The sequence below is a fragment of the Oxyura jamaicensis genome, chromosome 10 (assembly GCF_011077185.1).
Source record: "Oxyura jamaicensis isolate SHBP4307 breed ruddy duck chromosome 10, BPBGC_Ojam_1.0, whole genome shotgun sequence".
Taxonomy (NCBI): domain Eukaryota; kingdom Metazoa; phylum Chordata; class Aves; order Anseriformes; family Anatidae; genus Oxyura; species Oxyura jamaicensis.
The window spans coordinates 12,936,643-12,954,010 of NC_048902.1; the positions used below are offsets into that span (position 1 = coordinate 12,936,643).

The 17,368-nt window shown below is 43.6% G+C and overlaps 1 protein-coding gene across 5 annotated transcripts in view; it reads right to left on the reverse strand.

Moving 5' to 3' along the window:
* CEMIP (cell migration inducing hyaluronidase 1) overlaps positions 1 to 17,368 on the reverse strand; it is a 112,203-nt gene that overhangs the window by 26,212 nt on the left and 68,623 nt on the right. For all 5 annotated transcript variants that reach the window (XM_035335580.1, XM_035335578.1, XM_035335581.1 and 2 more), the window contains 4 exons: positions 15,454 to 15,595; positions 14,268 to 14,459; positions 5,283 to 5,458; positions 4,539 to 4,748 (listed from right to left, as the gene is read on the reverse strand). In XM_035335580.1, coding sequence (XP_035191471.1) covers positions 4,539 to 4,748; positions 5,283 to 5,458; positions 14,268 to 14,459; positions 15,454 to 15,595 — 720 coding nt within the window. The remainder of the gene's footprint in view (positions 1 to 4,538; positions 4,749 to 5,282; positions 5,459 to 14,267; positions 14,460 to 15,453; positions 15,596 to 17,368) is intronic.

The window sequence follows — 17,368 nt, forward strand, 5'->3', positions numbered from 1 at the left end:
GCATCATCCATGCTCCACTGTAAATACTCAAATCTCTGGACACAAGTCACCACAGTAAATTAAGCACAGCTAAAATGACCTGCAAGGTTGTGTATTCCATTAAATTACCTAACTGAAATTTACAGCTAACTTTGCCCATTTAGTTAGATAACAGCTTTTGCAAAATTGAGGCTTCTTTATTTAGGTGGAGTAACTATGTACTACACTGAACTGTCCCTTCCTGGACATGTGAGCTGTCCCAGCCTTGCAATTGTAAAGTTTTATGGGATAGGAGAATATGTCAGGAGAGTGACCTCTTTTCAGAAGTTTTCCAACGTGTGGAGGAAGTCTTTCAATCACAGAGATGTCAGAACTGCACACAGCCACCAAAGCCAATTAGTTTTCTCTCACACAGCAGTACCATTGGAAAGACATGTAAAGAATGCCGCTGCGACATTTAGATGACGGAAATGGTTTCCTTAGAGAAACACTAGCCACGTGGTGTGGCTATTTATCTTGCCAGCTGGCATACTGCTCCACAAGGAATGGGGTATGAAAACCTGAGGTGACCAGACTAGAGCTGGGGCAAAGTCCACCTCCGTGCATGGGAAGAAACATCACAGGAGAACACCTCCCCCAGGACGTCCAGAGAGGAGTGAGGCAGATAAAGGAATGTGCACTGGCAGGGGGAGAGCCAGCAAGCCTGGTGTTGTCCTAACTCATCCCTGAAAGGCCACAGAACAACATAGTTATCATCCAGGGACCTGTTCCCTAATGTGCTTGTCACCCTCCGTTTGATTAATTATTTTTCCCATATCTCATCTCTCGGTCAGCTCTGACTTAGTTTCCTGTGTGTGTTTTCATACACAAGCCCAGTGCTGAAATGTTTGGATAGAAAAAGAGCTGCTTCTTCCAAAAGCATTTTTCCAATGGATTTAATTTTTGATTTGATTAAAGCCTTCTTAATAGTCCATAATCTCACCTTAACCATGAGTAATTTATGGCCAGATAATGCCCTCCATGGTAAAACTGTGCAGTATGGCTGGATTACTAAAAGAAGATACCACTGAAGTAGTTAGCACAGCCACTTATTCCATGAAGTACAGCTCTCCCCTGGCTCCTGCCGGAGTGTTTATTGGCCTCCATTTAATTTCCTGCCCTGATGGCTGTTTCTATTTTAGCTTGCTTGCTGGGATCCAGTGGGGAGAGTGGGAATCAGAGCAAAGTTTCATCCCCAGGACTGCAGTGGTGTAACTGGGTGGTTTTATGGCCAATGTGTTGAAGAAAACATTGGGTAATTATTGGCATTTTCAAACATTAATTATGGTGGGAGGAGAATTTCTACAGATTTGTTTCCAGAAAGACCCTCTTTCCCTTCCTGTGACTATGAATTTGTAGACAAGTGCAGAATAGCCCACTGATGCAAGTGAACTCCTGTCGGGATAGGGACTTTTAGCAGCACAGTGCAGACCCACAGATAAAACAGTCCTGCCATCAGGAATAAATAGGCACCCTTCAAGGCATTTACACAGGCACTTAACTACAGTCTTCTGAGCCCCTTGGAAATCAGTGGCCTAAAGTTAAGTACATCCTTAAATGCTATATACTGTGCTGAGGTTTAACAGTCCAGCTGATGTTTTTTTGCATGTTTCAAAGTACAGTTCATGCACATCATCAAGACAAATTTTCCCCCAGAAAAGTATGCTTTGGGTCTACCTGACCTCAGAGGGAATGACTGTTACCTGGGGGAAGAAGGAGCTCATTGCTGTCTGCACAAATGGTGCTCGTGCATGTAGAAACATGTGGTGTTGCCCAGGTTAGAAGATAATAGGCAGCAAGGAAATGTACGGAATAACCCTAGTAGTCACCAGAGACCCGTGTGGGTGTCTGTGAATTTATCTGGGGCAGAAGGAAGAGGAAAGGAAGGAAAATAGAGTCGGAAAGCAGATGAGGAGATTGCGGTGGAATCACCTGAGGAATCAAGGCTTGGAGCTGCTGAATGCAGATGTCTATCAGAGCAATGAAACACCATTTAGGTGATGCAACCTTTGGAGCACCTCTTCTGTGATGCAATTGAACAAACACAGTCAGATCACTTTATTTCACTGGGGCTTTCAATTCAGCCATCAGCAATAATTGTATGGTTAAAATAAAAAATCGGTTAAATATTATGAGTGGAGTTGAGCGTTCACACATTTCAATAAACTATAATCTGCAGAGATTATATTTTTGATCAACAGTTTAAGTTTTATGTCCTAAACTCTAAGATTTCTCTTGGATGCCTTATGAAGGCAAACCACAGTCATCTAGGGAACGGTGGCTGTTGAGTAACGGCAAGAGAAACAAGCTGCTTTCATCAGCTGCATCAGTCTGTCTGAATTTCATCATGTCATCTTGTCTGGAAAAGCCTGAGCACATGGATCCCTCTGCCATAGATTCCCCAAGGCACAGTTGTCACTCACAGAAAGCACAAGAGACAGAAATATTTCCAAATGCCCTATACAAATCCATCTGTCTGACCCATACGAAAAATGCCAGGCACTGGGTATTTGGGTTGGCAAGTATTAATCAGTAGAGAACGAAGATCTCACGTCACATTGAGAAGCAGGATTTTAGCTGGCCTGCAGCTCACCCACAGCTGTGCAACCTCTGTGTAACCAGTGCGTTCATGGTGCCATTGGTAAGAGCCTCGGGATCGTGTGAAAAACGAGTCCTGCAGCACTGCCCTTCCACCCTGCACATGAATTGCGTGCTGAGCCCCCATGTTGGCAACTCTGAGTTGGCAAGATCCCATATGACCCTGAATGCCTTATATAATTTAAATAGCAGAATGCTTTTTTCTTTTCTTTTTTTTTTTTTTTTTTTTTTTGTTTTTACTTTTTTTTTTTTTTTTTCCAGAAGCCAAGTTCACGCATTAGGTTGCACATTATAAACTTAGAAGGACAGAGGTCAGAAGCAAAACCTCGTATTCGTAAATAGCAGATAAAAGCTGCTCTGCTTCTGGAGCTGCAATTTCAATGCCCTTTCTTTAACTTCTGTATATTTTAATTATGCCTGTGATGTCCTTTTCCACTGCTGCCACAAAAGAGGCTGTAGCCTGCAGTCTGTGCCTAAAGGAGACTGTAAGACTAAGCCTATCATGCACTAGTGTCAGCAAAGGAGGAAGCACTCATCGGTAAACAAAGGATTACAACTATGTCTTCATCAGGCTTTGAATGAATGATATCCCCCAAGTAAGTCTGAGCGTAGTCTCTTGTAGACTCCTACTGTGAGAGGGTATGGTGACTTTAAAACAGTTAAAAAGCAGCATGAATATGAGCTCCTAATGCCATCTAGGTGATGGTCTGCTGGTGATACGTCTTCTTAAATCTCTGTTATATATGGTAGCAAGGCTCTTGACTATGCAAATACTCCAGGGCTCTCATACACTTTTTTTTTTTTTTTTCCTTTTTGAATACCCTGCCACCTCCCTGAATGGGCAGGGATCCTTTGCCTGCAGAAATCATGGAATTTCAAGACTCTGTATTTGAATGGATACTTGGGAAAAATTTGGCTAGTCAAACCTGATGGTTATTCCACAACTTTTGCAGCTCTGCATTTGGGATAGATTTCTTCATATTTCCTGAATGTAGGTAAAGATCTCTTTTCTCTTGTTCGTTTTTGTGAATGGAGCTGACTGGATATATAGCTTCAGGAATAGCATTCGTACAGTACTTTTTGGATCTTGGTTTCTTTACTGCAACCAGGTGGGTGCTAGGTAGGAGACCCTATCTGTTATTAATGGTGTGGTTGGCTTGGAAGATACGGCCTTAAAATGGTGGGAAGCTGACAAAAGCAACAAGGGACATGACCAACACAACCCATTCCTATCTCAGAAGCACCAAAGGAGCAAGTGTGTTTTCTGAGGAAGCCATCAGAGGTGGGATAGCAGTGTGGAAAGCCTTTTGGGGTTACGTGCCAGTCTCCAGGACACTCAATAAGATTGCATTTTCTTCTGCATGCTTACATAAAGAAAACATCCCTACATCTAGGTAGAATCTGAATGTGATTTCATCATCTCTGGTGTGCTGTAAGTTGTCTGATAAGCATATGTCATTATATAGATTTATCCTAAAGGATTTCCTGCCTGGAGAGCAACTCTGACAAATCAGAACTTTGTGAATACTTAATGTAGTGAACGACATTGCAAACGGAAATCTTTATTACAGGAAAGATGAAGCACACTTAAACCTTCTGATTATCCTCTTTAAATAGCAAGCTCTCTGCCTATACATAGACCCAACTGCTCATTAGAGATGGGCTGGTCGGCAGACATCCCTGCACACAGACAAAAGCTCTGCCCGCTCTGAATCGCACACAGCCTACAGTGCCACTGTGGTCTCCTTCTTAACACAGGTTGAATAACGCCTGGAACATACATCTACATAATCAGGACAAGAGAAGGAAACATACTAGTTCTAAGAATAAAACAAATGACCCTGAAATAATTAAGCTGCATTCACGCTACAAGGAAATAATTTGGTGCCTTGATCGGTAAGGCAGACACTGGGGTTTCTTACCAGTAAGCCATTGGATCCATGGACGGTGACACAGCGGGAGAAGGTGTGGTGGATGGAGACATCCTTCACGTACGTTGGAGGGTTGTAGCCTCCTTTCTCATCCACATCTCCAGCCATATGGAAATGAATTGGGTAATGTCCCATTGTCTGCTGTCCCATGTATTTCAATTCTAGGCCTTCCATATGGGTAGCCTTAAAATCAAGACCAATCTGGAGAACAAGAGAACATCAGTCAGGAAAGATGAGGAGAAGGGCAAATACAGCATAGGAATGGGTGTGTGGTATCTGCTAGAGAGAATTACTTTGTGCAAGGGGAGTATAGCTGCAGGGTGAGGGAGAGAGGGTCATGGTGGCCAAGGGGACCATAAGCGGATCTGTGGCCCCACCACTGCTGCCATGGCTACATCTGACTTCATTTGGAAGAAAAAAACATTCAAATTTAATGTTTTCTGTGAGTTTCTGTCACCTGGGCTCAAACTGACACCCCTGGGCTGCAACCACCAGAATCTGGGGAGAACTGGGATGGGAATGTGGAGGCTGTCTCTCAGAGGGGTTGAGCACCAGCCTGTGTGGCTGAGCAGTGTCTGCAGGCATGTGAGGTGCACTTAAAAGCTGGGGAACAGGCAGAAGCAGTGGGGAGGATCTGCTGCACCCAGGGAGGGGATGCTCGCCTCCCTTCCCACATCTTGGCTTCCTTGGTATGTGAAGGTGTGGTGAAGTGCAAGGAGAGAGCTGCAGCCCTACCTTGATGTGTCCCCCAAAGGTGTCGAAATCGAAGAAGGAGCATAGCTTGCTGCCGTACTCATAGCACCGTCCCTCCATCTCGCCCATCACCACGATGTTGCGGCTCAGCAGCCCCACTTCTGCCCGCATGTCCACGCCGTCGATGACTTGGCCAACGTGGAGGTATGCTGCTTTCCCTGGGGGAACAAGATCCAGTTTCAGAGTTACTCTGCCAACGCTGCTGGTTTCCCCTAGTGCTTCCCGTGGCGGGGTTGGTTGATAATGAAAGGAGTAATTGAATCAGCAAAAACTGTTGGCTGACTCCTCAAAAGGCAGAAGGCTGGAGCACAGGTGTCACACCATGTCCTGCTGAGATATTTTCAACAGAGGAAGTGGGATTTTTTTGGTCTGAAGTTGCTTCATTTAGATAGGGAGTTAAACCAACAGCCTGTCAGACAAAACACATTTCCTACCTCAGAAAGGGGCTGTGATCACTTGAGAGATTTTTACTTAGGTTTGCAATCAGCTGCGTATGAACATTCAGTGCAAAGAAAATTGATGAAGCAGCTACAGAAAAGCCCCAAAATTACCATAGCACTTTCTATAGCGAGATGCTGGCAGCTGCTCAGACCCTGCAGCACTGCTCACGGGCGAGCATCAGCCTGACCCTGCTAACACCATGGCTGCATAGCATTAAGGTCCGGGCAGAAAGCCTTGTGGAAATTGTGGGACCTGGGACCATTGCAACCCCTCAGCCAGCTTGTGGCTGGCCTCCACACACACCTGGCTCTGGGGAGGGTTTAAAACCACTGAGAGCCTTTCCTGGCCTGACCAGAAAGGGGTGAAGTCCGGGCAGTGTGGATGTCTAGAAAGCAAAATAATCTCTTTGCTGTAATTTCATTCAAACGTATTCATGCTTCTTCCTTCCTTCCTTCCTCGGCTTTCTGCAGAGAATGCAGTTGGGAAAAGGTTCATCTTACGGACTACATTCTGTATTATTCCAGTAAAAATAAGTAATAAACTCTTTAAGTAAACACTGAACTTTAAGAAATGCTACACTTGCATGTATTTAATTTCAGTGGAATCGTTCAAAGCAATAATTAGAAACAAATGGCAAGCCCAAAGCCTGGCTATCCCTGTGAAGCACTTTGTGCTGGAGCAGAGGTGCCAAGTTGCAGGGAGGATTTTGAACACTGAAACATTCTTGTTTTAACCAAAACATACTGCTTTGACTCTATAACAAAGATAAGCAAACACCCCCTTTCTCCTGGAGCTGGGAGCAGTGTAGTTCGATGGCAGTACTGGGATTTGGGAAGGGTGAGTGCTCCTCCTTGTCCTGAGATTACTGCCCTGCAGGACAGGGTTCACCCCTATGTGAGCCTCTGCCTCAGCTTCCCACCTTCAAAATAATGTGACAGTGGTAAAAGACACCCTCGGTTAACTGGAGTGGTGGTGATGGCAGGACTGGTGAACGCTTTTACCCATTTATCCATTCAGCTCCTGATAAAACAAGAGTATCACACAGGGGGCAGGAAGGCTACAGGAGCATGTCGTGGGATTAATTATTTGGCAGTAGTTTAGCTACGGAGGAGAAAGACTCGCTTCATCTTTTATGTTTTCCTCATATAATCTGCATCTTGCTGACCCCTCTTCTCCTACTTGGGTGAAAGAGTCTGCTGTGGGTGGAGGCAGCCTGTGGGGGCTGTGGTGGGGAGAGGATGCTCCATGAAGCTCCATGCTCAGCCCCAAAAATAAGGGCTGTAAGAGGCTGTGGGTTTGCACCTCACTTGCATTTGCAGTCACCTTCTTAGAAAGGTCCTGGGTTTCCCTGCAGTATTGTTCTGAAGCCAGCAAGCCTCTTCAAGTGTGTGACCAAAATCATATCCAGCCTTTCCAAAACAGTTTTGCCTCCCATATTCACATCTATTAAAAAAACCTGTGCCAGTGGGTGTCCTCTGCATGAGGATACCCTGTGCTGGACCCTAGAGCAGCTCCATTAAGAAGCACAGCCACTTGTTATGAAGCTGTTTTTAAGCTGTTATTTTTCAGTTTCCCCCAGAGTTGACCTTTCCGTGATTTACTGAGATGCAGGAAGAAGTTCAGATAATCATAAGAACATCCTATTTCAAGCCACATATCCAGGATTTGTGGCAGTGAAATTAGATAGGCAGTTTTGTTATTTAATGTGCTGAGCTCTAGAATAATAAATGTCATGCTTGCATGTATTTAATTTAATTTAACACCAGTCCAGACATGCAAAATAGTGTAAGCACTGACAGGAATTTTAAATACGCACTAACCAGTTTCTAAATATAACTCCTTGGGTGCATGTTTTTCACTCTGTGCTTTTGCTGACTTGACTTGTTTGGAGATAAAAGGAGAGACGGAAAGCACTTCCAACGTGAAAGTGGATTTTGAATAATAACCCCTTTAACAGAGTTTTGAAAAACAATCCTCTCCTTCCAGCAGCCAGAAATTCAAGCTCCTCATGGCAGTGTGGCCGTCCTGCCAAAATGGCTTGCAGGAGACAGAACCAGGCACAGGAGTGCTCAGGTGCAAACCTGCTGCAAACTGGCACCGGGCATTTCCCACGGGTCCGGGAGCACCGTGATGTTTGTCCATTGACACGTGGCACCTCCAGCAAGCCAGCAGGGCACGGCCGTGAGTGGCATGAGGAAGAAATAAAACAAAAGAGGCTGCTCCGTGCTGAGCTTGGGGAGTTCACCTGGGGATGGGAGCGACTCACTGCAGAGCTGCAAACCTAAGGCTAGGTTGCTGCTCGCCTTCCCAGGGAGCAGCCGTGATGTCCGAGCTCCTGAGATGCTGACCGTGGGCAAACCCAAGCCTGGGGTGTGCAGACCAGCCCAAAAGTGGTTTGATATGAAGAAAGGCAACACTGTGCTTTGAATGTGGGAAGAATGCATCTGCTACTTCAGCATCAGAGCTGATGCCTGCAATTGCCCAAGCGCTAATGAACCCAGGGTCACTGATTCACCATCTCCCTCTTTGGACTTGTTCTTCCTGCATCCCTCACGGGGAGATGTTGCCTCGCTGGTGAGCCAGACTTGTGCTGTGCTGTAATCTAAACCAAACAAAGCCTTGTGGCCGCACGGATTACATCTCTCCACAATAGGCCCATGTGATGGGCTTAGAAGAACGCCTTTGGTTTGCTGCTCTATTTGTCATACTGGTGCCTTCAGTTAAAATGTTAATTCACAGGGAAAATCAATCTCCTTTAATGTGCAGGCTTGCCTGACAGAGGTCTTGATTCAGCAAAATACGAGCCCGTTTCCATGCTCATGACTCAAGACAGTGACTATTAAAGTTACCAGAGCAGTTAGTAAGAAGAAGGTAATTATTAAAAGAAAGTATGCATTAAGATAAACATAGATGATCTACTAATCAAAGACACACTTATGTCAACACAGCAATTCAAAGTAGAGTGTCTTCAAACTGTACAAAGCTTCAGGAAAACCTGCTGTACTTGAACCTAACCATAAAACCTGGGTCTCAGGCTTATCATACCTGCGAAGGGTGGGACTGTAAAACTATTTCAGCAGCTACAGGTGTGGATGAGTGCTCAGCTCTGGCAAGATACACACAGATATGTCTCTGACAACCCTCCCAGGTACACTCATGCATTCCTAATTGTGTTGGCTCTAAGTGCCATAAACTACTACATCTCCCTTTCAGAAGTGAATCAGACATGAGAAGGTCTGGGTTGGATGGAGGTAAAGTGGAGCTAAGATGCTTCTGGTTTATTTTTTAATTCTCTTTTTTTTCTCTAACGTGTCTTTTGTTCTCCTCTGAACTCTGTGGATTAGACCTTCTCTCTCATGGTCTTTTAGTGTACCCTAAACCAGACTTTTCAAGGAAATGATAAATAAAAACCTGTCTGTTCAACTCCAGTAACCCAGTGACAGCGAATCCTTCAGGGCCCTTTTAAAACCAGTGCAACTCATTGTAGATGCCAGCCCAGACCTCTGTCAGATTTAGCATTTTTGCCAAACATTTGTCATCAATGGTGGTAATGCCCCTGTTGCTTATATTTAATAACCAACAAATGTTCACACAGGCATCCTGTCAAACCCTCATTGTTCTGAATTAGCTTGATGGGATTTGCTATTGCATCCCTAAGCCACAAGCCTGTAATGCAACGGGGCATGGTTTGGGAGAGCTGACCAGCCTCTTGAGCCAAACACTGCAGCCTGACATCTTAATGAAGACATATTCCTCCAATTCATGGGAAATCAGTTTTTCAGTGAAAAGACATAGCAGAAAGGATGAAACTTTATAAGGAGTTCAGAGCAAACTTAAGCCTTCTTGGGATATATTCCTGCTGGGTTAGTTAATTCATCCTATTTATGGCCCTTTCTTCTTCTTCTCCTTTGTGGTGCCCCAGGGCACACTGCAAAGCTCAGAAGCACACCCTCAGCTGTAGGAGTGGAAGTAGCCATGAGTTCACATGGATAATAGTAAGTATATGCTTTAATGCTGCACTGGACCAGAACCTTCTGCCAGTAGCCATTTGATTTACTGGTTAAAATGAGCAGACCTTAATGCTGCAGGCAGGTGTGAGGACTGGTGTGCACAGGTCTCTCTGTCTTACCCCAGTGACAGCATCACGCTCACTCCTAAGCCCACTGCTGCCCCACCTCATGGCCTCTTTCTGCAGCAACTACTTGGCAATCTACTGACTTATTTCTGTAAATGCTGGGTTTTCCCTCTCTGACCTTCTAGTTTTTTTCTCTCTCATCCTCACCAATAAGTTCTTGCAGTTGGCATGTGAAGATTACAGAGTTCTGATAGACAGAGAAAATCCTTACTTAAACCAGCCATGAACACAACCTTTCTGAGCTGTTACTTAAACTTGAGTGTATTTCTTTTAATACTGCTTCTAGGCAATGCCCAAAGTTAGAAGAAGGAGCTCTGAAAGGCTGATAGAAAGAGCCATCAAACAACACTTCCTGCCCAACCCTGAAGAACCAAAGATGCCTTAGATAAGAGTTTTGCCAAGTTCCAGCCAAAATGATGCCAACTTCTAGACAAAACCTTCTAAATCTCCAGAAGTATCTTAATTTTGGTAGTGGAGTAACTTCTTCCACCCTTACAGCACAAGATAAATGCTGACAAAGGCAGTTTCTGTGAAGCTGTTAGATGACTATGTATTTATTTCAAAGTTCTCTGCATTAACAAGATCCCTGTGAACACCATCTATCTACAGTATTCCCAGCCCAATAAGCTAGATTTAAGATATGTGGGCTTGTAATCATAGATTCACTAGTATGTGGGATAATTGGAGCAATTATGCCAAGCACAAAAAGTTGTTTCTTGTTTTATCAAGAGCATATAGACACACAAAAGGGCATTTCTATTCCATGGTGAAACTTATCAGCGTTGGTAGTAACTTCATACAGAGCAACCAAGATGCAGATAAGACTTGTTTCCCAGGGAAAATAGACCAAATGCTTGATCTTTCTTACTATCCAGTTCTGCCACAACAACACAACCCTTCCTTCCTTCCTTCCTTCCTCCTCTCTCCCTCTGCCCTGTGCCGTCATCCCTCCCCTTGTGAAGCTGCAAGATCAAACAGTTTTAATCTGTTCCCACAGAGAAAATAATCTAGGCACAAAAATGACAAGCGAAAAAAAAAAAAAAAAAAATTAAACAAAGGAGGCCAGTGGAGAAAAAAGTTCCATTTAACTGATTGATCGATTGACCAGGAGTGGAGCAGGACCTGCAGAGCTGAGTCCTCACCCAAGCCATGCTCCCTTGTGGGAGCAGCATTTTTGGCATCAGTGCAATTACTCCAATAAAGGAGCGCACAAGATCAGTTCCTGGGTGTCCTCCCCTTGCTTCCTTGCTTCTTGCACTGAGATTTTTAGAGTTCCACAGTTAGACATCCAAATCCTACTAAAAAAATGCTGATGGGAATTGAGTATTAACTCTCTTAAGCTGTTTTGAAAAGACCAGCCTCTAATCAGGCCATTCCTAGCAAGTAAAGCAAGTATGAGATTTCAGCAGGAAGTATCAAATATAAATAGGACATGAGCTAAATAATAAGTTTTACTTATTTGGCATAATACGCTAAACCATGTCTATTAAAATATTGTTAAACGATGAGAGCATCAATTATAATTAAACCTTGGTATGCCTAGTGGCTGCCACACCAAATTGTCTTTCCACAGAGAAGTTTTCTGCCTTTTTTAAACAAAGGGACTCCTAAGTAGTCCAGATCTGACATTTAGGTTTATTTTTAAAAAAATGGAAAGGAAAAAGTTTTATCATTTTTCTTTCAAAGGACAGAATTTTGGAGTTCTCAGTTGCTAAACTAAGTCTCTTAGGCAAATCAAGCCACTCCACGTATTACAAATGACATCCCCTGAGACCCCGTGTATAAATATATCTGTGCAGAAGCTTTTTCTCAGACTGAGCAAAGCAACTCCGAATTCTTCACGTCGGGAAAGGAAGGCAGACATTTATGACGGGTACCTCCTGCATTCGGCTGAGAGCCCAACACGGCTGTGCGGGGTCGGATGCTCACCTGGGCCGAGGCTGTGGGCTGCCCCCCTGCCTGCCAGCTACTTTATGTGCCTGCTTGCCTCCATCATTTTCCCTTCACACGTTGTCTGAGCCTCTGGGTCAACAAGTTTCATCAAAGCCAGCACCCAACCAAGCAGCAGCAGCTGCAGGCATGCACGTGCACAGCCTGGTTGCAGTGCCAGCCAAGCACTCATTGTGCTGGCATTTGCCTCCTTGAGCAGTGAGTGCACCTCAAATCCCAGTGCCAGGGCACAGCCAAAATCCCACACCCCCGTGGGCAGGGTTGTGCAGGCTGCAGGCAGCCGCAGGCAGAGCGGAGGAGCGGTGGCATGGAGACACCCACCCCTCCTGGCTCGTTAGTGCTCCTTATCCTGGCTAATTGCATGTCATGGCACGGGGCAATGGGTGATGTTAGGCGATGGTTGGGCATGGAGCAGCTCAGGGTAGAGCTTAGCCTTCCCCTGGGTTCATTTCATCGTGACTGAGCTTAGAATCAGGCAGATGATTTTATTTGCTGGTGTGAATGTGCTTTTGTTACAAGAAAGTTGGATGTAATTTTTACTACTGGATCAGATTTTGCCCTGATTTATATAATCAGTAAGATCCCATTGACGTCAATGGAGTTGCCTGGATATAAGTAAAGGCAGACTTTGGCCCCGGTGCTCATGTCATTTGTGGTAATAAAAGGAATGTCCTAATTCTCCTAAAGAGTAATTGGAGACCAAGAGCACAATTACTTTAACAAGTGTTTCCACTGCTTCTTTACTTGAAAATTGCATGAACTTTTTTTGTAGTTTTTAACCCCTTATTAATTTCCTTAAGCTAACTTAGTTGCCATTGTTGAAGAAGATAAATATAATTACATGATTTTTTCAGATCCATTACATTATGGGAAGCTTCAGAGATATATTCATATGTCATCTTTGTTTTTACTGACGATCTTCCAAGATCATCTTCATGATGTAACTTGTATCATACCAGTCTGGTACAATTTTTCCAATAGCTCAAAAAGTTGCTCAAGAAAAATAGCCAAGTTGGAGATGCGTCTTTGAAAGTACTAGTCATTTTAAGTCATAAGACTATGATACATTCAAACTGTGAATAACATTTTTCTTGGCTTGACAAGCACTTCTCCTTCAGACTGTGCAACAATGAATGGCTGGAGGTCTGTGGGAAGGCAGCTGCCAAAGGAAGTGCATTCGTACCTTCCAGAAGATGTTGCATCAGAGATAATGGTGAAGTAGCCCATTCCACAGAACCGAGCAAACTCCCTGGTGCATTGGATGTTCCAAGTGCCCTGATGGTTTCTCAGAACGATCTTACTGTAAACTCTGACAAAACCTCTGCACAGAGCACTTGCCAGCATATAAGAAAAAGGTACTGTAACATGCATATTTTACCACCAGACAAATACAGCCATTAAAAATGGCTTCCGCTGTTACATACTCATATAGTGAAAAATTACTTTTGCTTTTGTAAAGTATGACAATTAAAAGTCATTTGCCTATCCAGAAAAGATGTAGTTCTTGTGATATTTCCATGTTCTGCTCATTAGTGTGCCAAAATTTAATTCTGGAAGAAAAAGCCCACTTCACAGACTCAAGTGGAGATGCAGATCTCCCCCTCTGGATTTCACTTTCATGCTCATATCAGTAAGAGTCTGTGCTTCATCATGGAAATGTGTCTGAAGGTGACTTTACAATCATTAGCCTGTGATGTCTTTTCATCAAAAGCAATTTGTTCCAGATTTGAGCTAGTCACCTTCAAGAGGAAAATGCTGTGACTGTGCAAAGCTTCCTGCTCCTTCTGCTCAGAGGACTTTGGTCAGCACCCTGCAGACTCCCTTTCCCCACGTGCTGTGGCACAGCAAAATACAATGGCCACACGGCTCCAGAAAAGTTTGGCTAATACATCACCTCATAGCAATGCAGACTAGAGAAGCAGTAAAAGAGAAACAGTGGCTTCAGTGGTACCAAACAGTTTCTAAAATGTGAGATTAAATTTCATGTTAAATACAACTTTCTTTGGAAAATACCCAGCTGATCCATTACTTCATAGCCCTTCATTCTCTCACAGTCTGCTCCTCCCCTAGCACGCTGCTCGGATCAGCTGTGCTTATTTCCTGCTTTCCAGGAACTGATACATTTTCAAATGCAGAAATGCAAAATTGAACATTTCAGATACATGGCCTGTATTTCTATCCCTGAAATAAATACCTCGATTCAGCAATATGCCTGGGGACAAACAGTGGAATCAGCTATGAAAGAGGAAGGCAGAAAACAATGAGATGCAAATTAGATAACTTTCAAGCAAGAAAGGTGTATGTTTCCCAAAAGCATCACCTAAACTAGCCATCACATTCAGATTTCTTTCAAATTTTGGCAACTGTTAATGAATTTCCCTCAGTGCAAAAGACAGAATTTATGTGATGCAACACCAACATGACAAGATGCAGCACCTTACCTGCTACCTTGACCTGGGTGGGTCTGCAGGATGGGCATGGCAACACTTGGAACTCCTCTGCCTGGTACATGGAGTAGTCGGTGCTTGCAACCACAATCCTGTCTCCCGGCTCCCATGAGCTCACATCATCCACCAGATTCAGGACGGTGCTGTTCACATTGGTGTCAATGGTTACCGTAAGCTTTGGTTTCACTGAAAAGCCAAAAGGGAAGGGTGGAGAAGTCAGTTAATCTTATCAGAAAGTGCCTGCTTTTTTTTTTTTTTTTTTTTTCCCCCCCCCCCCCTTTTTTGTAAGCTTGGAACACCACCAAAAATGATAATTTCCTCATGCGACATAAGATAGTTAACTCCTGAAATCATGCTCTGTACTAGCTTTGCCTTGGAAAGCAAGGAAACAAGGAAGTGTTTTCTGTTAGTTGTAGGCAGGTGGATTTTCCACTAATCCCATGGCTAAATTTAAATGTAGCTATGAGTGGCTCATTTTCACCACACCCACTTAGCAGCAGCTCCTGTGGGCACTGGGCACTGTTATTTACAGCAGCCAAGTGGTCTTTAACATAATGACTGTGTTTTCCAGCAAAACAACTGTCTTCAGCCCTCCTTTTCCCGTCAGCTGAGCACTGAAGTATCCTAATGACCTGTCTGATGGCTAGGTTATGGGCAGTGGTGTTGGAATTAATAATTACAAAACAAAGAATTACTTTCAAAACCTGTTGTCTTCTCACATGCTGATTGACCAATCCTACGTCATCCTAAAATGTTTTAGCAAAAGTCAAGATATTTACGGGAAAGGACTTGCCAAGTATTTGCCATGGCACTGCTGGGTTTTTGAGACACCACCCTGCTTCCCCTGTTAGGGCTCAGGAATTTTTCCTGAGATAAATCTTCAGCTGTTATATCTGTGTTCATGTCAACAGCCCAGCCAAAATTTTAGCTTGGGAACTTACTCTAGGTGTTCTTACACTGAACAAGAGTCAGTCATCAGAAGGCAGTGTTTCTGCTGTTCCCTGGTCTGGATTATACCTATACTGTCTACCTCAAGTGGAGTGCTCAGTGGGGAAGACCATATAGTTTTAGATATCAGAAGCAAAAATACTGCACAAAATTCAAGTTCCTCAAATGGATTTTATTTCTCTGCTTCTCTAAAGAGCACAAGAAATCTGACTTTCAGACATGGGGCACGTACCAGAGCTGCCACACAGGAACCGTACTCTGTAGTTCCGGCAACCTTCGCCTGTCTGGTCCTTGCCATGACACAGAAACCGATAGTCGTGGCCACTCTTGTAGAAAACCTCGGTTGTTAAATTAGCTCCATCAAGTGTCACTGCCTGGAATGAGAATAGAAATGTAAAATTAGTCACAGACTGAGTTAAAGGGAATTTACCAACGTATCAGTGCCATCATAAGAGGCTTTTGCTTTGTTTTGGGCGATGCTGAGCAGTTACATAACAAAACAGGATGACTGTTGTGTGTGCTATCCAGCCGGCATCCCAGCTGGTGCTCCAGCGCAGCTATTTTATGTGCAGAGGGCAGAGATTATTGCTAGGTGTATGTTTCTCTTATATCTATATTAAGACCATGTGCTTTTTTTGGGAGGAGTACTCTGAGCTTCACTCACATCTGGTCTTGGTGCCCTAGATTTGCTCTGGCCATTCGTTTGAGGTCAGATGACAATGCTGAACACAGATGCTTGTACCCAAATGAACCCATGCTTTCTAAGCTCTTACTGCACTGCCTCTTCTCATTGCTGGTGGCTGGACTATGCTTGAACCTTGCAGAAGAATGCAGTGGGGTGAAGCTGTTCTCATTTTTTTTTTCCTTACATAGATCGGTCGTAATTTTTCCCTGATCAAAAAATCAAAGCTCTTCCAATGCCCTTGCTTTAGAAGGAAGAAGTGGCCTTTTCTCATATACAAGTACCAGCGTGCAGGGCCAGCTCGAGGAGGAGGCTGTGGATATGCAGCCTCTCCTGTGCTTCTACTGGGGCATGTCACCCCTCAGGGTCACGTTAAATTTCACAGTCCAGCTCTATAGCTTGCAATTCTCTTGCCCTTTTCACAAAAATGCAATTTATTGTATCAGGAAATCCAAACAACACGTGCATTTCAACAAGGCAGCAGGAGGTAAACCATCTTTCAATGAAGAGCCTCACACTGATTCTTTCACTCATGCAGACCTTCCTCATTAATGCAGCCACTCTGCTGCTGTGTATAGGATCAACACCATCAGCTGGAGGAATGTGCCTCTGGCTGCACTGTGTTTCTGTTATTATCATTGTATCTTCACATTTTTTGTGTGCAGTGCAGTTGGAGCAGGCCAGCTGATATAAATCAGTGTAACTTTATGAAGGCAATGAGAAACACCAGGTTGCACTACCTGAGGATTTTTTCTAAAATCTGCAGAATAAGCTAAAAAAATGTTGTTTTACTTTTAATATACATGGGGGAAAAGAAGTAACTGGCATTGAAAGGAACAGAAAAAAAATGGTTTGATTCTGAAGCAGAATATATACATATATATATATATATATATATATTACTACACATGCTAAAAGGAGCCGTATCATAGTGAACATCTGACCTCTGTTCTGAACTAAGTTGTCACTTCTAATACATGTATATGGAAGCCGAAATGAATGTGGATTTGCTAAGACCTGGCAGAAAGTTGTAGGGCAGTTTTTTCCTTTCTGTTCAAGGGGAGATTCTTTATAACATCTAGCCTGGAAACTTTCACTCATACTGTCAGCATTCCCATTTACTTCAATAGCTGCATTCTTGTGAGTAAGGAAAATCCACTGGTTCAGAGCATGCAGGAACCTCAGCCTCCCACAGATATGAAGCATTTTATTGTCTTTTGCTAGGCAATGCTTCTGTGGTAGCTGTTGTAGCAGGTAGACAGGCAAAGTATATTGCTAGCTTTTGCCAAAAAAAAAAAAAAAAAAAAAAAAAAAAAGCCTTGGATTTGGTGCTTTCTTTTTTTGGCTTAAAGAAGCTTCAGCAGTCTCAGAAAAGGTATATCATTTCTCCTCAGCATGCTGGCAAGATGGTGTAATTATAATGTTTAGCCCCAAATAGAATTCAAATTTCTTTCCACGGAGAAAA